Raw genomic sequence first — 20,934 nt, forward strand, 5'->3', positions numbered from 1 at the left:
AGCATAGCATAGCATAGCTAGCTGATAGATAGCTAGCTGCCCCCCAGAGCTGCCACCATGGCAGAGAGCAACAACGGCAAAGGCGCCGCAGGAGGCGAGGAGGAGAAGCCCCCCGGCCGGAGACAGAGTGACGGTAAGAACGGTGTTATGAAGGTGTTTTTATTAAAATGTTAAAAATGTTAAAAGTTTGCCGACAAACGACAACTGTAGCCAGCTAGCGCGCTATGCTAACCTAATGTGCCAACTGTGTCAACACTGGGACAGCAGGCGACCAGCTGGCTGTCTGTCCACCCAGCCAGGACAGAGACACTGGCCTCGATGAGATCATAGGATGATAGGATGATGGAACGATGGGGTCATGTGACCGATAGGGTAATGTGTGGTTGTAAGGTGATGGTACATTGCAACAGGAAATGCCCGTGGCAGTGCAAGATGTTGGTGACGTGGAGGGGGTTGGAGGGGGTTGGATGTACGTGGAGGGGGTGTGTAGGGGTCGGAGGGTTGGAGGGGGGCTGTGGAAGGGTGTGTAGGGGTTGGAGGGGGTTGGATGTACGTGGAGGGGGTGTGTAGGGGTCGGAGGGTTGGAGGGGGGCTGTGGAAGGGTGTGTAGGGGTTGGAGGGGGTTGGATGTACGTGGAGGGGGTGTGTAGGGGTTGGAGGGGGTTGGATGTACGTGAAGGGGGGTGTGGAAGGGTGTGTAGGGGGTGTGGAAGGGTGTGTAGGGGGTGTGGAAGGGTGTGGAGGGGTTGGAGGGGTGTGGGGAGGGTGGAGGGGGCTGTGGAAGGGTGTGTAGGGGTTGGAGGGGTGTGGGGGAGGGTGGAGGGGGCTGTGGAAGGGTGTGTAGGGGTGTGGGGAGGGTAGGAGGGGTGTGGGGAGGAATTTAATGTATGCACTCACTGCAATGTGAGTTGCTTTGGATAAAAGTGTCAACTAAATGGCATATTCACACACACACACACACACACACACACACACACACACACACTCACACTCACACACACACACACACACACACTCACACTCACACTCACACACTCACACCTACACACACACACACACACACACCTACAGACCTGTACACCTGTGTCTCTTACCCGTGGCCCGTGCCTGTCCGTGCCTCCTCCTCTCTGCAGTGAACAGGAAGCTGAAGTACATCAGCCTGGCCATCCTGGTGGTGCAGAACGCCTCCCTCATCCTCAGCATCCGCTACGTCCGCACGTTGCCTGGCGACCGCTTCTACACCACCTCCGCCGTCGTCATGGCGGAGGTGCTGAAGGTCTGCACCTGCCTCCTCATCATCATGGTCCAGAAGAAGGGTGAGTCACCTCACCCGCCTCCTCCTCCTCTTCCTCATTCTCCTCCTCCTCCTCTTCCTCCTCTTCCTTGTCCTCCTCATTCTCCTCCTCCTCCTCTTCTTCCTCTTTCTCCCTTTCTTCCTCTTCCTCATCCTCCCTCTCCTCTTCCTCTTCTTCCTCTTCCTCTTCCTCTTCTTCCTCCTCCTCTTCCTCTTCTTCCTCCTCCTCTTCCTCTTCTTCCTCCTCCTCCCTCTCCTCTTCCTCCTCCTCCTCTTCCTCTTCTTCCTCCTCCTTCTTCTCCTCCTCCTCCCTCTCCTCTTCTTCCTCCTCCTCCCTCTCCTCTTCCTCCTCCTCTTCCTCTTCTTCCTCCTCCTCCTTCTTCTCCTCCTCCTCCTCCTCCCTCTCCTCTTCCTCCTCCTCCTCCTCCTCCTCTTCCTATTCTTCCTCCTCCTTCTCCTCCTCCTCATTCCCCTCTTCCTCTTCCACCTCCTCTTCTTCCTCATCCTCCTCTTCTTCCTCATCCTCCTCTTCCTCCTCCTCCATTGCAGCACAAAGACAAATAAGGCAGGATAAGTCAAGATAAATAAAGTGACAATAGTACGAGACATAAGTGAGACAACTGGACAAGTTGTGGGAGACAAAGAAGACAAGGATACGATTAGCAGTACAAATAGTAAAATAAAGGAGAGGTTGTATTGAAGTAAGGTAAAGTGACTGTGTGCGTAACGGCCAAGCTCCACCTGCTGCGTTGCGTTAACTCGCCATCGACGTTGCGTTAACTTCCCGTTGTCCAAGCTCCACCTGCAGCGTTGCGTCAACGTTGCGTCAACGTCAACGTTCTACTCTAGCTCCACTGGCATTTTTTGTATACGGGAGGAATTTCCATTCCTGCAACAAGAGTTCACCACAGGTGCGGTGATTGACGCCCCACGTGGGGCGTCTCATTGTGACGTCTGCGTCCATCCACCGTCAAAAATCAAACTTTTTTGAAAGTCTACTTTGGACGCAGCCATCGGACGCAACGCTGACGCAACGCAACGCAGCAGGTGGAGCACCTTTCATTGATTACAATGCATTTGATCCCAATTTCGGACGCAACGCACATTAGACGCAACGCTCGATGGCCATGGTGGAGCTTGGCCGTAAGGCACCACCCTCTGTAGCGCTGCTGTGCCTTTACCACCACCTGTTTGGTGTCCTTCTCCCAGGTAAGGTCATCAGAGATTAGATAGCTTGCTAGATGATGACGTCAGCTGATTATTCGGCATCCTTCACCTCCGTCCAACACAATAACTATGGCATTTTCAAGTGTACTTTGCTTCTTTGCTATACATAGATACATAACTTCCTTTTTAACTTGTTTTTATGGTGAAATGGGTGTATGTGGTACATGAATGTTGTGGTGTGGTAGTGTGTGTGTATGCAGGTAGAGTGTTTTAGGTGATGCATAACTTCAATACATTTCGTTGTACTGTGCAATGACAGTAATAAAGCTTTCTGACTTTCTGAAATGTTTATTTTTTCCTCATAATAATCCTAACCTGGTGGATGTGATCTGGTCTCTCCCTGTCTCTATCTGGTCTCCCTGTCTCTATCTGGTCTCTCTCTGTCTCTGACTCTATCTGGTCTCTCCCTGTCTCTATCTGGTCTCTCCCTGCCTCTGTCTCTATCTGGTCTCTCTCTGTCTCTGACTCTATCTGGTCTCTCCCTGCCTCTGACTCTATCTGGTCTCTCTCTGTCTCTGACTCTATCTGGTCTCTCCCTGCCTCTGACTCTATCTGGTCTCTCCCTGACTCTGTCTCTATCTGGTCTCTCCCTGTCTGTCTCTATCTGGTCTCTCCCTGTCTGACTCTATCTGGTCTCTCTCTGTCTGACTCTATCTGGTCTCTCTCTGTCTCTGACTCTATCTGGTCTCTCTCTGTCTCTGACTCTATCTGGTCTCTCTCTGTCTCTGACTCTATCTGGTCTCTCTCTGTCTCTGACTCTATTTGGTCTCTCTCTGTCTCTGACTCTATCTGGTCTCTCCCTGTCTCTGACTCTATCTGGTCTCTCCCTGTCTCTGACTCTATCTGGTCTCTCTCTGTCTCTGACTCTATCTGGTCTCTCTCTATCTCTGACTCTATTTGGTCTCTCTCTGTCTCTGACTCTATCTGGTCTCTCTCTGTCTCTGTATGACTCTATCTGGTCTCTTCCTGTCTCTGACTCTATCTGGTCTCTCTCTGTCTCTGACTCTATCTGGTCTCTCTCTGTCTCTGACTCTATCTGGTCTCTCTCTGTCTCTGACTCTATTTGGTCTCTCTCTGTCTCTGACTCTATCTGGTCTCTCTCTGTCTCTGTATGACTCTATCTGGTCTCTTCCTGTCTCTGACTCTATCTGGTCTCTCTCTGTCTCTGACTCTATCTGGTCTCTCTCTGTCTCTGACTCTATCTGGTCTCTCTCTGTCTCTATCTCTATCTGGTCTCTGTCTCTGTATGACTCTATCTGGTCTCTCTCTGTCTCTGTATGACTCTATCTGGTCTCTCCCTGTCTCTGACTCTATCTGGTCTCTCTCTGTCTCTGACTCTATCTGGTCTCTCTCTGTCTCTGACTCTATTTGGTCTCTCTCTGTCTCTGTATGACTCTATCTGGTCTCTCCCTGTCTCTGACTCTATCTGGTCTCTCTCTGTCTCTAGGCAACGTGAGACAGTTCACGGTGTCTCTGTATGACTCTATCTGGTCTCTCTCTCTGTATGACTCTATCTGGTCTCTCTCTGTCTCTGACTATCTGGTCTCTCTCTGACTCTATCTGGTCTCTCTCTGTCTCTAGGCAACGTGAGGCAGTTCACCTGGTCTCTGTATGAATCTATCTGGTCTCTCTCTGTCTCTAGGCAACGTGAGGCAGTTTACCTGGTCTCTGTATGACAGCATCGTGGTCCAGTACAAGGACACGCTGAAGCTGGCGGTGCCGTCGCTGATCTACACGCTGCAGAACAACCTGCAGTACGTGGCCATCTCCAACCTGCCGGCCGCCACCTTCCAGGTGAGACTCCAGGGGGTGAGACACCAGGGGGGTGAGACACCAGGGGGGTGAGACTCCAGGGGGTGAGACACCAGGGGGGTGAGACTCCAGGGGGGGTGAGACTCCAGCCGAGGGACTAACATGCGTAGCTGTATTTCTCTTTTAATCTGTACCAGTGTTAATTTTGTCAGGCTTTTTAGTCACTTAGTCTTTGGTGTTTAGATGAAGATGCACACCAGTTCTAGTCACACCAAATCACCTCCATGTTTGTTAGTTCCAGTCCAGGTCCAGTTGATGAAAACATTCCAGTGCAGTTTCAGTCCACAAAAACCCCAAAACATTTTATGACCACTGGTCTATACCGTACTGTTGTGTCCACTCTATTCATTCCCTGTTTTTATTCATTATCTATTATGTGTATTTCTATCCGGTCAGACTAAAAGAGAAATACACAGACGCATTATTAGAACATTGTTAAAAATATGCTTAGCTGTATTTCTCTTTTAGTCTGTACCGTACTGGACTGAACCGAACTTTATCTAAATGATGGTCGATTCAACAAATGTACATGGTGTTTGATGTAGTCTTGACAACACATTTATCTAACTGGTTGAGTCAACAAATCACAATGCTCAAAGTAATTAAGGGATCACTTCAAGGATATGCCACCCTAGACACACTGACACGCCAAACCGGTCCTGCTGGATGATGTTGCAGACAGCGTAACGTTCTCCACGGCGTCTCATGTCACGTCTGTGACGTGTGCTCAGTGTGAACCTGCTCTCATCCCTGAAGAGAACGTGGGCGCCAATGTCGAACCTGTGAATAATGGTGTTCTCTAGCAAATGCCAACTAGACAGGGACAATTCCTGTGGAAATTGTGAAGTGTGCTTGCCGCCCCCCCCCCCCCCCCCCCGGGCCACTCCACTGCATCCCCCGGCGAAGACCACGTTTCTCTAGCTCACCCAGGGACCACGTTTCTCTAGCTCACCCAGGGACAACTAGTTAGCGCTAGTTATCTAACTCCCCTGCCCCCCCCGGCGAAGACCGCGTCTTGTCCTGTCCAGCTCTCCTCCTCTATAACAGTCCAGCTCTCCTCCTCTATAACAGCTCTGTCCAGCTCTCCTCCTCTATAACAGCTCTGTCCAGCTCTCCTCCTCTATAACAGCTCTGTCCAGCTCTCCTCTATAACAGCTCTGTCCAGCTCTCCTCTATAACAGCTCTGTCCAGCTCTCCTCCTCTATAACAGCTCTGTCCAGCTCTCCTCTATAACAGCTCTGTCCAGCTCTCCTCTATAACAGCTCTGTCCAGCTCTCCTCTATAACAGCTCTGTCCAGCTCTCCTCCTCTATAACAGCTCTGTCCAGCTCTCCTCCTCTATAACAGCTCTGTCCAGCTCTCCACTATAACAGCTCTGTCCAGCTCTCCTCTATAACAGCTCTGTCCAGCTCTCCTCTATAACAGCTCTGTCCAGCTCTCCTCCTCTATAACAGCTCTGTCCAGCTCTCCACTATAACAGCTCTGTCCAGCTCTCCTCTATAACGGCTCTGTCCAGCGCCCCTCTATAACAGCTCTGTCCAGCTCTCCTCTATAACAGCTCTGTCCAGCTCTCCTCTATAACAGCTCTGTCCAGCTCCCCTCTATAACAGCTCTGTCCAGCTCTCCTCTATAACAGCTCTGTCCAGCTCTCCTCTATAACAGCTCTGTCCAGCTCTCCTCCTCTATAACAGCTCTGTCCAGCTCTCCCCTATAACAGCTCTGTCCAGCTCTCCTCCTCTATAACAGCTCTGTCCAGCTCTCCTCTATAACAGCTCTGTCCAGCTCTCCTCTATAACAGCTCTGTCCAGCTCTCCTCCTCTATAACAGCTCTATCCAGCTCTCCTCTATAACAGCTCTATCCAGCTCTCCTCTATAACAGCTCTGTCCAGCTCTCCTCTATAACAGCTCTGTCCAGCTCTTCTCTATAACAGCTCTGTCCAGCTCTCCTCGTGTAACGGCCCGTCTCCTGGTATCTCCTCTATGCTCTTGAGACTGTGTTGGGAGACACAGCAAACCTTCTTGCGACGGCACGTATGGATGTGCCATCCTGGAGCCTCATGAAACTCAAGAAGTTTAACTGACTTGGTGTTCTACTGTGATGATGAAGTGTTCCCTTAATTGTTTTGAGCAGTATATACATGGTGTGTAGAACAAGTTCGACAAGTAGAACAAGAAAAAGTCTGTCAATTATTCCTGCCCTTTAATAATACCAATTGGTATTGTATTTTATATCGTTGGAAAGCCTGATCAGTCACCTTTACAACGAGGTACGACTTGTAAGGATCATGCATTTGTGGAATGAGCAACACAGCTAAACGGTTGGGTAGCGGCCCTCAAAAATTGGTCATCATTGAAGGCAAGCTCAATGCAGTGAGATATCGGAATGATATTCTGGAGCCAGTGGCGACCCCATATCTCCAGAATCTGGGACCTACCTCCATCCTCCAGGATGACAACGCTCGCCCCCACAGAGCCAGGATCATCACAGAGTACCTCCAGAATTTGGGAGTGGAGAGGGTGGAATGGCCTGCCGTGAGTCCAGACCTCAACCCAATTGAACACTTCAATCAGTGGGATCAGCTTGGGCGTGCTGTACGTGCCAGAGTGACCAACGCAACCATGTTAGCTGACTTGCGGCAAATCCTAGTTGAGGAATGGGATGCCGTCCCACAGCAGTGTGACCAGGCTGGTGACCAGCATGAGGAGGAGGTGCCAAGCTGTTGTGACTGCGTATGGATCTTCCACATGCTACTGAGGCCCCAGACAGTGTAAAATTAATAAAGTGTAAAAATGGCCAATATGTGTTGTTTTTTCCTTATTACTGTGGGAGAGTGCAATCATCCAATCCACCAAGCAACTGAAAACGAGAGTGAATACCAACAGAAGAATATTGCAGGGGATTTTGGCAAGTTTTTTGGGGCCGCCACCCACACGTTTAGCTTTGTTGCTCATTCCACAAATGCATGATCCTTACAAGTTGTACCTCGTTGTAAAGGTGACTAATCAGGCTTTCCAATGATCTAAAATACAATTCCAATTGGTATTATTAAAGGGGAGGAATAATCCACCAAAATAACGTTTCCGAACCTTTTTTGAGGAGTTTATAAATGTGACACGTTCTAGTCTTTTGGTCCGCATATTGGCAATCAAAATGTTCAGACTTTTCTTTTGAAACACATAACTACGATCACAACACAAACTCGCTAGTCAAGACAAAATACTGCAACAACGCAATGGATTGGCCGAGTAATCCCCACTGCTACCTAGTTCACTATAACACTACTTCACATTGTTAGCAGGTTATCCCAATATGCGGACCAAAGCATTAGAACGTGACACAAATGGCATTTGATTTAAAAAAACAACCATTTGAACAGAAGATGTGTGTGTGTGTGTGTCCAGGTGAAGTAACAGATGTGTGTGTGTGTGTGTGTGTGTGTGTCCAGGTGACGTACCAGCTGAAGATCCTGACCACGGCGCTGTTCTCCGTCCTGATGCTGAGGAGGAGTCTGTCCCGGGTCCAGTGGACCTCCCTGCTGCTGCTGTTCGCCGGTGTGGCCATCGTCCAGGTGGAGCAGGACGGAGGGAAGAAGGCGGCAGAGTCGGCGGCGGCGGCGGTGGGCGGGGGCGAGGGTGTGGAGCAGAGCTACGGCGTGGGCCTGGTGGCGGTGGTGATCTCCTGCCTGTCCTCGGGGTTCGCGGGCGTCTACTTTGAGAAGATCCTGAAGGGCAGCTCGGCCTCCGTGTGGCTGCGCAACGTCCAGCTGGGGATCTTCGGCGTGCTGCTCGGCCTCCTGGGACTGTGGTGGAACGACGGCGCTGCCATCGCGCGCAGGGGCTTCCTGTTCGGCTACACGCCCATGGTGTGGGGCGTCATCTTCAACCAGGCCTTCGGCGGCCTCCTGGTGGCCGTGGTGGTGAAGTACGCCGACAACATCCTGAAGGGCTTCGCCACGTCCTTCTCCATCGTGGTCTCCACGGTGACGTCCGTCTACCTGTTCGGCTTCCACGTGGACCTGCTCTTCACGCTGGGGGCGGGCCTGGTGATCGGGGCGGTGTATATGTACAGTCTCCCCAAAGGAGCCTCCTCCTCCCCCTCCCCCTCCCCCATCTCCACCCTCTCCTCCTCCTCCTCCTCCTCCTCCGCCGGCAGCCTCTCTCGGGGGAGCGCAGCACCTCAAGGGGACTCGGAGCTGGATGCTTTCCTACCCAAGTCAGTTCTGGTGAAATGAGTGAAATCCTGCAGTACTGTTTCTCTACTCCTCTCTCTCTTCTCCTCCTCTCTCCTTTAGAATCTCAACCATCAACCTTTTCCCCACTGGACTAAAAACTAACTGGCCTTCTTTCTTCCTTCTCTCTCTCTCTCTCTCTCTCTCTCTCTCTCTCTCTCTCTCTCTCTCTCTCTCTCTTGCTACGACTAGATTTGATTTGGGAACTCTTCATATCAACTTTGGGACGTTTCTTATCCTGAGCGGTGGTGTTTTGGGTTGTGTAGATATCTCCCCCAGGTTCCTCTCCTCCTCTTCCTCCTCTCAGACTTCTCCTCCCAGACTCCTCCCCCCCCAGCAGTGCACACTGGGATGGAATGGGCAGCTGGACACTTTTTAAGCCCCTCCCTCTTTCTGCAGTAGGAAGTTTCGATAGTCTTTTTAAAGCACAAGAGGCAGAAGTGTCATTACACCCCGCGTTACCTAACGATGTCATCACACCCCGCGTTACCTAACGATGTCATCACACCCCCAGTTACGTACGGACTTCTCACATACCGTGACCTTGTGGCGACCCCATGCCTCTCTAGGACTATCTGTGACATCTTTATTTTTCAGTCCATATCTGTCTTCTACAGCCCCTCCCCCCCTTTGCCTTAAACTATTTTCTTTTTAATCAAAAGAAAGAAAGCCTTACCACATATCCTGATGACTTTTCGAGGGAAGGCGTTATTAACGGAGGACGTTGTGTCTAGTGTGATACAGTTGCAATGCAACTTTCTGTGTTGATGTTTCTGAACTGAAGCGATCAGGTCTGCAGGAGGAAGCCCTTGTTACTGGGCCTCCACGCCATTGGCCGGCTCTGCAGAGAGGCTCTTGGGAGTTAATTGTTTCACAATTGTTCACGTAAAGTAGTTAGAGCTCTGTCTGTTAGGCCGAAGGTTTCTAGTTGACATGGCCGTCTTATAAATGTCTGGACAGCTAGGCCTAGGGGGGCGTGGCTAGTCTGTGTCCAGGTAGACCACACCCTTGGGGGTGGGGCTAGTCATAGGGGGGAGGGGCTAGTCTCTGTCCAGGCAGACCACTGCCTACGGGGGCAGGGCTAGGCCTAATGGGATGGGCTAGTCTGTGTCCAGGCAGACCATGCCCTAGGGGGGCAGAGCTAGGCCTAGGGGGGAGAGGCTAGTCCTAGGGGGAGGGGCCGGTCTGCCCTCCTGAGCTAGCTAAGGGTCTTGCGGTGCCTTTTCTCTCATGTCTACACTACTTATCATTTACCAATCAAACTTAACTTGTACTTCACATTATAATTTACTCTTTTTTATTGTTTTGCTCTTTCTTCTTCTAATGATTCTTTCGGGGGTTGGTGGATGTGCATCATGCAGTAGTCATATTTATACACCAAAACTGTTCTCTTTGGTATCAACGGAGGTTGAGTGAATGTCTTATTGTCCTTCTGTCAAAGTAGAAGATGTTTGTCTGTGGAGAACCAAGGAGGACAAACAGAGCTGGACAGCAGAGCCATTAGCCGGGTGTGGGGTTTTATACACACATGTCTATCACAGTATATTATCGTTTAACGTGAAGGGGTTTTATTTTCTTGAAGTCCAGGTGAAATCCCGATGTTAATAGAGTATGTATGAATATAACCTGACAACCATTGCCAAGCTGACAAGGACAGAATGTGTTCAGGCAGCTAAGATTGTTTGTTGACTTGTTATTTTTTTTAAAGGATTTCCTGGTTTATTTGGACTGTTTACATTAGCGGTGGTGGGAAGGATTCAGACACAGCTGCTAATAGTCTTTTGACCTGGAGTCTACAGGTGTGTTAAACCATGGCTGCCAAATGTGCAATATGACATCATCATCTCAACATTCAGTGGTAACTGCAGCATGACAGCCAGCCGAGATAAGTGTATGTTGTCAAATACCAGTCATTGATATTGTACAGTAGTTCAAAAACACTATTTCTCTTTTACTTGATGGGAAAGGCCAGTAATGAGTTATTTCATAACTTTGGTGCTCATCATATAGAAGGATATAGTTGGATATAGAAGGATATAGTTGGATATAGTTGCATATAGTTGGATATAGAAGGATATAGGCCTATATAAACTCCTAAAAAAAAGTTCGGAAACTTTATTTCGGTCGATTATTCCTCCCCTTTATTAATACTAATTGGTATTGTATTTTATATCGTTGGAAAGCCTGATTAGTCACCTTTACAACGAGGCACAACTTGTAAGGATCAGGCCCAATTTCTTTTCCCAAAATCCCCTGCAATATTCTTCTGTTGGTATTCACTCTGGTTTTGAGCTTCAAGTGCTGGCAGTACCAATTGGTGTTATTAAAGGGGAGGAATGATCGACCGAAATAACGTTTCCGAACTTTTTTGGAGGAGTTCAGAAGGATATAGAAGGATATAGGCCTCACTATCTTAACCTTCATCACCAAGCAGCCTCTGGTCTCAAACAGGAGATCACACGTTATATAATAACACGTTATACAATAATACATCATACTATAATAGGACACTCTGAATGGCGCAGTCTGATTGGTTAAAAGGTGCATTCCAGCCCTGCTCAATTAACAATGCCAAAGTTCTATTAATAATAATAATAATAATGATGATGATGAGGGGTTCTGTCTCACTAAAGCCCAATGCACACGGCCCCGATTTTGTCGCACCGCCGAATTCGATTCCATTGTTTTGAATGACACAATGCACACGGCGTGCGATGCGATTTTATCGTACGACAACATTCGATTCTCCATTCACACCAATTGAAATAATTAAAAGAATTAAGAATCGAATGTTCGGCGGTGCGCCAAAATCAGGGCCGTGTGCATTGGGCTTAAGAGTATTAGCAGCTGGTGGTGTGTGTGTGTGTGTGTGTGTGTGTGTGTGTTGGGTGTGTTGGGTGTGTTGGGTGTGTTGGGTGTGTTGAGTGTGTTGGGTGTGTTTGTGAGTCACCAACATTGTGTTCTGTTGTAACGTCAGTGTTGGTGTGTGGATGCGTTTCTCTCTGTTCCATATGAAACACAAACATAGCTGTCATGGTCATTGAGTTTGCACTTACGTTGTAGGATTGTATCTGTATTTGTACATACTTCTTTTAGTAAAACCTTTATAAAATGGGATATGGTATGACTCCCTCTTGGACTTTGTCTTAATTCATATAATTAGTAAAACTTAGAAATGTCAATTACAAATATTCCTTTATTCTCAAACAAACAACATTAACTTTCAAAGAATAACAGAATCTAATGTTATTTTATTCCAATGCAATAAGACATTATGGGCCCTATTATGCACTTCTTAACTTGCCGTCTTAAGTCTTAATTAAGACGCACCGCCAGGTTAAGACCTACCGCCACCCTTATTATGCGCTTCATACGCGCTACTGCTATTATGCAGGTGTCGCTAGGCGCCCACTCATAAGACGTAAGACTCCCGTGCATATATTACTCATTGTGGGAGTGTTCATATGTTAATGAAGTGCGCTAGGCGCCCCTGCTATTATGCGATCTGACTTTGCGCCTAGCGCTAAGAAGTGGTTTGAAAAGTTCTTAGGCGCTAGAGTTCATGCACGTTTTGAAACACGAGCGCGCCTCCGCGGTTTGCGCATGCGCGCCGACCGACTTCTTAAGAAGTGGGTCAGCGCGCATGCGCAAACCGCGGAGGCGCGCTCGTGTTTCAAAACTTGCATGAAGTCTAGCGCCTATGAACTGGATAATAGCATAGCGCTTATGACTTAACGCAGCCGGTTCTTAAAGGGAATGGCACCTGGCACGCTGATTGGGTTGATTGAGAAGACGCCCAAAACACACCCATGACTAATTTCTGGGCTTAGCGCCGGGTCTTAGGCGCCCACTACCGCACGCATAATAGCAAAGTGGCCTTGACCACGCCTCCACGTCTTAAGTTTAGATCTACCGCCTCGTCTTATTGCTTAAGACTTATGAAGTGCATGATAGGGCCCTATAAGTCCTTTAATAATCTGCTGGATTTGTGGAGCTTTGGTAAACATGTGAGTGAGTGGGAGTGATGAACCTATGAACCTATTTCACCTCAGGGGCAACTAAGTGAAATCCATCACTACTGCTCTGTCTTACCCTGTCCTGCATGGCTTCAGAGCTGGTTATATTGCATTGCATTTTCCCCATACACAATAATACATAACAATGTAGTATATCATAATTGCTGACTGCAGCGGGGGTGGGGTGGATTCCTTCAGTCAACTCCCATCAGTTCAATCCAAGTTCCAAAGGTTTTCATTGACAGTAGAATGTCGATGACCTCACAGTTGAGTTGCTGCCTGTTGGAACAGACAGCATACCAGGGTTCCTGCGCTGGTCTTAATTAAGCAATATCACACAAGAGGGAGTGTGTTACTATCAGCAGGGCTGTGATTGGGTCGTAGGTACAAGGCTGCAGGCCGAGTAGAAGACAATCACAGCCGTGCTGATATTCAGTATAACAGCACGACCTCCAGTGTGATATTGCTTTTATACAACAGTTCTACAGCGCAATTTATTAGTTAACAGTAATAAGTGACAACAGATTACCATTTTTTGTTTATTTAATCATTTATTTTGGCTCCGTCAACAAAAAAAAATTCCGCAACTGGACTGTTGCCTAGTAACCTGAACACAAACATCTGCAGGCTAGCTACTTTGTATTAACGGTCATTTCGGAGTGACACATATAGTTAAAAGTCCCAGTGTTGTTATACTGTATATCAGCACTCATGGAATGCCTCTTGTCCAATCAAATGACTTGGTCAGAACTAACTGTTGTATAAAAAGACTTAACGGCTAAATTCCAGCAACCCGACGCACAAGGGTTAGCTAGGTCTTAAAAATTTGATTAGCTTGTCCTGCAAGGAAATCAGTCCGACCACATCTATTTACGCAGAAATTAATCAAGCTGGAACCAATATTTATTTTATATTAATTATCCTTCAGACTTTCTTGTCTGTATGGCAGTGAAATCCCTCATTTAATCACCTTGAGAATGACAAAAAGCTATCATGGTGTGGCGAATAGGTCTAAAATTCTATTCAAAGAGGTCTAAAAAGGTCTTAAATTTGACTTAGTTGAAACTTGTAGGAACCCTGGCATACCCACATACTGAACACACAGCACAGCCACATACTGAGATTTTCTATGAAATAGTGAAAATGAATGCCCGTCATTCTCCATACGACTGCATTGGAATTCAATTCACTTCTGGAATTGAAGGGAGTGAGAAGGGAGCTCCCTTTCCAATAAGACCAGTCCTCCAACCAGCACCTGCCCCACCTGCCCCACCTGTCTCACCTGCCCCACCTGTCAGACCAGATCATTCTGCATGCTACCTGTTCTCTGGACCATATGAAGTGAGTTCCAGGGAGAGTCATTCAGGGTGAATGTGCTCATGGGTAATTCAGGGTGAAAGTGCTCATGGGTAATTCAGGGTGAATGTGCTCATGGGTAATTCAGGGTAAACTTAGTTAGTTCATCATGGGTCAGTCAAACACACTGTTTCTAAACGGACATGTCACGTTTCCACCACTTTGATTAACTAACTTTGCTTTGTTCTTGGAAAAATGTCAACACTCTGATTTACATGAGCTGCTCTGAGCCTGTAGAGTTCCACCAGGCTGTGGACGGACGCAGGGCAGGCTCTGACTGGCTGTGTGTGTTTGTGTGTGTTTGTGTGTGTTGTGTTTTATGTGTGTTGTGTTTTGTCTTTGTTCATAGGGACTCGGGGAAGGAGAAAGGATGCTAAAAAGTGCTCCCCACCTGAAAGCAGTGCAGCTTCACCGCTGCCAAAGAGAGATCCTAAAGGAACGGTTTTTACAAGTGCCTTCGACTAATAGAACATTCTAATAGAACACTCTAATAGAACATTCTTAATAGAACATTCTTAATAGAACATTCTTAATAGAACATTCTAATAGAACATTCTAATAGAACATTCCCACCTGGGGATATTCAAAGTATTTTATGAAAAATGTATAATTATCATCTCTTAATCAACTGTTGTTTACATGGTGAAGGGTTTTGCGAGCTGCCTTACTGTTTGACACATACCAGACCTGACTGACATGCTGTTGGTTTACATTGTATTGTATTTTTATATTGTAATGTTTTTCTATGTAGCTCCTCATTCACTCCACACATTTCAATCCATCCCTATGATGTTTTGGGGATATTTAAATTATTTATTGTTAATTCCTGGTACGATGCAAACCTCACCGTTCAGAAGCTATAGTATCAACACTAATATCAGCCTTATACAGGGTTCCCACGGGTCCTTGAAATCCTTGAAAGTTTGTGAATTTGAGAAAAAGAAATCAAGATCTTAAAAGTTTTTGAAAATAGACATGGGTCATGGAAAGTGCTTGAATTTTCCCCCCTCTCTCTCTCTCTCTCTCTCTCTCTCTCTCTCTCTCTCTCTCTGTCTCTGTCTCTGTCTCTGTCTCTGTCTCTGTCTCCCTCTCTCTCTCTCTCTCTCTGTCTCTCTGTCTCTCTAAACAAAATATATATATTAAAAAATGTTTTACTTTGCTCGTCAACTAGTTCTGTCTCAAACTATGCCGTGTTGGGTCCTTGAATTTGAGGGAATTGAGTCTTGAAAGTCCTTGAAAGGTGCTTGAATTTGATGTTTCAGAAGGTGTGGGAACCCTGGTTATATGTAGATCTAATCATGTGTTTTTAATGTGAGTTTTTACAGATTGTTGTTTCTTCAGCACCCAAGCTAGATAAAACTGATGATGTGAAGAGGTTTGTTAGGGTTGGATCCATAGGATCACTGAACACTCCCCAGGTACTGAACACTCCCCAGGTAGATGACTGAACACCTGAACACTCCCCAGGTAGATGACTGAACACCTGAACACTCATGTAGACCAGTGTTGAGACTACAGGTAGGTCAGTGTTGAGGCTACAGGTAGATGAGTGTTGCCATTGACAACCTGGTCATCTGGCGCCCTCTACTGACAGAAGTCTGCATCACACCAACTGTGTTGATTATATTATTCTAGCGGGGGAGGTTGGTGGAGGTAGAAATGGGAGGCCAGGTTCCTCGTAAGGCCTGGAATGAGGAGTGGTATCACACACATACACAACCCTGGCCTCCGATTCCTACCTCCACCAGCCTCCCCTGCGTTCTAAGGCATTATGACATCATCATGAGCGAACACAGTGCTCACAGCTGAACTGTGACTGAAAGGGGATATGAAATGTGATGTTTTTAAATGCATGTGATATACCTAGCTAATAGATAATGTTAATGTGCCTTAACGCTGGAACGCTTCATCCATGCTTCTCTGTGGAGCGCTGGATGTGTGTCCTGAACAACCGCCTGTGAGATTAAAGACATTCCTAGTTTCATGTGAAGCAACGTCAAGTCATTTGTCAACAATGTTCATATCAGTGTTGTTATCAGACACACCTTCCTCCGCAGGTAACCAGTCAGGGTAGCTTCAGGGTAGTTTTAATAAAATCACCTTAAAAATGCATCATCAGTGTGCTTCTACTAGGCCTACGGCACTGTAAAATGTTTTACTTAGCTCGTCAACTAGTTCTGTCTCAAACTATGCCGTGTTGGGTCCTTGAATTTGAGGGAATTGAGTCTTGAAAGTCCTTGAAAGGTGCTTGAATTTGATGTTTCAGAAGGTGTGGGAACCCTGGTTATATGTAGATCTAATCATGTGTTTTTAATGTGAGTTTTTACAGATTGTTGTTTCTTCAGCACCCAAGCTAGATAAAACTGATAATGTGAAGAGGTTTGTTAGGGTTGGATCCATAGGATCACTGAACACTCCCCAGGTACTGAACACTCCCCAGGTAGATGACTGAACACCTGAACACTCCCCAGGTAGATGACTGAACACCTGAACACTCCCCCAGGTAGATACTCAACACCCCCCAGGTACTGAACACCTGAACACTCCCCCGGGTAGATACTGAACACCCCCCAGGTACTGAACACCTGAACACTCCCCAGGTAGATGACTGAACACTCCCCAGGTAGACCAGTGTTGAGGCTACAGGTAGACCAGTGTTCAGACTACAGGTAGACCAGTGTTCAGACTACAGGTAGACCAGTGTTCAGACTACAGGTAGACCAGTGTTCAGACTACAGGTAGACCAGTGTTGAGGCTACAGGTAGACCAGTGTTCAGACTACAGGTAGGTCAGTGTTGAGGCTACAGGTAGATGAGTGTTGCCATTGACAACCTGGTCATCTGGCGCCCTCTACTGACAGAAGTCTGCATCACACGGAGGAGGTTGGTGGAGGTAGAAATGGGAGGCCAGGTTCCTCGTAAGGCCTGGAATGAGGAGTGGTATCACACACATACACAACCCTGGCCTCCGATTCCTACCTCCACCAGCCTCCCCTGCGTTCTAAGGCATTATGACATCATCATGAGCGAACACAGTGCTCACAGCTGAACTGTGACTGAAAGGAGATATGAAATGTGATGTTTTTAAATGCATGTGATATAACTAGCTAATAGATAATGTTAATGTGCCTTAACGCTGGAACGCTTCATCCATGCTTCTCTGTGGAGCGCTGGATGTGTGTCCTGAACAACCGCCTGTGAGATTAAAGACATTCCTAGTTTCATGTGAAGCAACGTCAAGTCATTTGTCAACAATGTTCATATCAGTGTTGTTATCAGACACACCTTCCTCCGCAGGTAACCAGTCAGGGTAGCTTCAGATGTCAGACATACACTGACAGGAGGCCCTCTAGGGCCTGGCTGTGCTATGGGGCTAGGATGTGCTATGGGGCTAGGCCTACTCAAGGGCATATACATTTTACAGGGTTATCTTTATATGACTAACTAGCTAGACAGCGATTGCCAACCTATGGCCCGCGAGGGTACTGCAAGTGGGCCGCCAAATCATGGGCAAAAAAAAGAAAAAGTTTAGTTTATTTATTACAAAAAACGTTTTAATAAAATCCCCTTAAAAATGCATCATCAGTGTGCTTCTACCAGGCCTACTGCACTGTATGTATGATGGTTGTATGATGATGCGTATGAAATATCCAATAAGAATAAGAGGATAATGATGAGACACCCTGTGTGGGCCGCAAATACTGTAGAGATTTTTAAGTGGGCCTTGAGTCTAAAAAGGTTGGGACCCGCTAAGCTAGATGATCATTACCAGATAATGCTTTGATTTGGGGGAGGACAGAGGGAGGGGGGAGGAGAGAGGGAGGGGAGGACAGAGGGAGGGGGGAGGAGAGAGGGAGGGGAGGACAGAGAGAGGGAGGGGAGGACAGAGGGAGGGGGGGAGGAAAGAGGGAGAGGTAGGGGAGGACAGAGGGAGGGGGGAGGGAGGGGAGGACAGAGGGAGGGGGGAGGAGAGAGGGAGGGGAGGACAGAGGGAGGGGAGGACAGAGGGAGGGGGGAGGAGAGAGGGAGGGGTGGGGGGGGGAGGGGAGGACAGAGGGAGGGGAGAGGAGAGAGGGAGGGGAGGACAGAGGGAGGGGGGAGCAGAGAGGGAGAGGGATGGGGAGGACAGAGGGAGGGGGGGAGGACAGAGGGAGGGGGGAGGACAGAGGGAGAGGGGAGGACAGGACAGAGGGAGGGGGGGAGGAGAGAGGGAGGGAGGAGGAGAGAGGGAGGGGAGGGCAGAGGGAGGGGGGTGGAGAGAGGGAGAGGGAGGGGAGGACAGAGGGAGGGGGGAGGAGAGAGGGAGAGGGAGGAGAGAGGGAGAGGGAGGGAGGGGGGAGGAGAGAGGGAGAGGGAGGAGAGAGGGAGAGGGAGGGGAGGACGGAGGGAGGAGAGAGGGAGGGGAGGACAGAGGGGGGGTGAGGAGAGAGGGGGGGAGGAGAGAGGGAGAGGGAGGGGAGGACAGAGGGAGGGGGGAGGAGAGAGGGAGAGGGAGGGGAGGACAGAGGGGAGGGGGAGGACAGAGGGAGCTGGGAGGAGAGAGGGAGAGGGAGGGGAGGACAGAGGGAGGGGGGAGGAGAGAGGGGGAGGAGAGAGAGGGAGAGGGAGGGGGGAGGACAGAGGGAGAGGGAGAGAGGGAGAGGGAGGGGAGGACAGAGGGAGGGAGGGGGGAGGAGAGAGGGAGGGGGGAGGAGAGAGGGAGGGGGGAGGACAGAGGGAGGGGGGAGGACAGAGGGAGAGGGGAGGACAGAGGGGAGGGGGGAGGAGAGAGGGAGAGGGAGGGGAGGACAGAGGGAGGGGGGAGGGGAGAGGGGGGAGGACAGAGGGAGGGGGGGAGGAGAGAGGGAGAGGTAGGGGAGGACAGAGGGAGAGGGGGGGAGGACAGAGGGAGAGGGGGGGATAGGACAGAGGGAGGGGAGGACAGAGGGAGGGGGGAGGAGAGAGGGAGAGGGAGGGGAGGGGGGAGGGAGGGGGGAGGAGAGGACAGAGGGAGGGGAGGACAGAGGGGAGGGGGAGGAGAGAGGGAGGGGAGGACAGAGGGAGAGGGGGGGGGAGGAGAGAGGGAGGGGAGGACAGAGGGAGAGGGAGGGGAGGAGAGAGGGAGAGGGGAGGGGCAGGAAAGAGGGGTAGGACAGGGGCAGCTTCGGCACTGACCAATCAGATTAAGAGATGAGCTGGCGTTCCATACCGGAAGTAGGAAGTTGACAGGAAAAGGCTGAAAAAGAGCCGTGGAGGAGCTAAGCTAAGTGAAGCTAACAGAGTTGGATCCAGCCTGTCTGTCTGCTGCTCGCCTTACAGCCGCTCCGAGGAACCAGAACCAGAACCAGACTCCGTGTCAGGTGAGTGACGCCGACACACCTCAGATGAGACAGTTTGATCGGGGTGTTGTTGGAAGAAATGACAACTGTGTCACTAACAGCCTTCTAGCATCTAGGCGCCAGATGTAGCCCGCGAGCTAGAGATACGTCACCACTTAGGTGTTTACAGAGAGGCTGGGGGCAACTACTAGTTATAGTTCTAGAGGGTAGTTAATATAGAGGGTGTTGAGACTAGTTGTAGTTCTAGAGGGTAGTTAATATAGAGGGTATTGAGACTAGTTGTAGTTCTAGGGTAGTTAATAGGGTATTGAGACTAGTTGTAGTTCTAGAGAGAGTTAATATAGAGGGTGTTGAGAGACTAGTTGTAGTTATAGAGGGGAGGGTTACTAGTTGAAAAAAAATCAGGTGTAGTGCACTGCTGAGGCACAAATATGTACATTTCAAGCCTGCAAACTGCGACACTTTAAATGAATGTGCAATAACACTATGTGCAATATGACAACCCTAGTCGTTTTATCTGTACAGTATAGTATAGTGGATAGTGTACAACCTTTATTTATGTAAACCAGCTCCTTTCCCTTGTTTTTTTAGTTGTTGTTTTTTCTTTCCTAGCACCAGGGGAGCCACCCCTCCCAAATGTCGTTGTTTGGTACCTGTACTATAGCAATGACAAATAAAGACCATTCATTCATTCATAGTTGTTTGCAACTGTCCCAGGTTACACAGGTTAACTACCCAACACGAGTAACTGTCACTGGTTTTGTTGATGACATCAAAGTGCTACAGGAGGAAGATAGCCTAGCAGGAGCTGTATAATAATAATAATAATAATCATCATCATCATCATCATAATCATAATAATAATAATCCCTTGTCTGATCCTTTCACACCAACTTTAATGACAGAAGAGAAGCAACCTTTCTGAGCTGGCTGGTTCAGCCCAGGTTTTAACACTGCTGTGGTCTTACCAACTATACTGCCTGGAGTGAACCAGCCGCCTCACCACAGAGATGCATTAAACCACTGCAGTGGTAGAAACCTCCTCAGTCTGTTGAAGGGAATGTGGATTGGGAAATCACTAATGTGAGTTTGGTGTCCCAACGCCTGTCATGTCTTGTGATGGTGATGTCACCCTGGTCGTCATCATCGTCATGCAGACATCAGGGGAGAGGTTCTAGTCATGGTGGAGGAGGGACAGACCCACCTGAGATTATCACTGGTATCAATTCATATTTAAGGGGATTTCAGGCAAACTCCCTGGCCCCCCTATATCACTTCCCTGTTGGACTGGAATGTTTCTTCCTATCAAACACGCTCCAGCGAGTGGTTGGTTTGTACGGTCCCTCAAATGTCTACTAAGCTGGGTAGGACAGCCTACGCTTATGATGCTGCTAATACTTGGAACTCTATTCAGAATTCTCTGAAACTGGTCACTCTCCCATCACTCAATGATTTTAAGAACTTGGTTTTTCCCCTCTGTCACTTCTTGTAACTGTTTTTAAATAATGTTGTACATTTCTTAGTAATGTTTTTTGTTTGTTTTATATTTTGGTTTAATTTCTATTCTGTTTATGACTTATATTGTTGGTTCTCTTTTATTCACTCGTTGTTACTGTAAATGAGGGCAACCTCAGTAACTTACGAGTTTAAATAAAGGTTTGAATGAATCTGGGAACACAGGCCT

At 48.3% G+C, this 20,934-nt stretch overlaps 2 protein-coding genes across 2 annotated transcripts in view; both read left to right on the forward strand.

Annotated features, from left to right (window-relative positions):
* Positions 1–8,564, forward strand: slc35a2 (solute carrier family 35 member 2; the record flags this gene model as incomplete). The annotated part of the gene is made up of 4 exons (XM_080527512.1): positions 1–133; positions 1,134–1,316; positions 4,164–4,315; positions 7,779–8,564. The coding sequence occupies exons 1-4, from the start codon at positions 58–60 to the stop codon at positions 8,562–8,564; spliced, it is 1,197 nt and encodes a 398-aa protein (XP_080383638.1). The 5' UTR covers positions 1–57.
* Positions 8,565–19,132: 10,568 nt separating this feature from the next.
* bcap31 (B cell receptor associated protein 31) overlaps positions 19,133–20,934 on the forward strand; it is a 20,450-nt gene continuing 18,648 nt past the window's right edge. Inside the window, exon 1 of the mRNA XM_080526571.1 lies at positions 19,133–19,271. The gene's annotated coding sequence lies outside the window, so the exon portion shown is untranslated. The remainder of the gene's footprint in view (positions 19,272–20,934) is intronic.

The sequence above is a fragment of the Nansenia antarctica genome (assembly GCF_963989245.1).
Source record: "Nansenia antarctica genome assembly, chromosome: 3".
NCBI lineage: Eukaryota > Metazoa > Chordata > Actinopteri > Argentiniformes > Microstomatidae > Nansenia > Nansenia antarctica.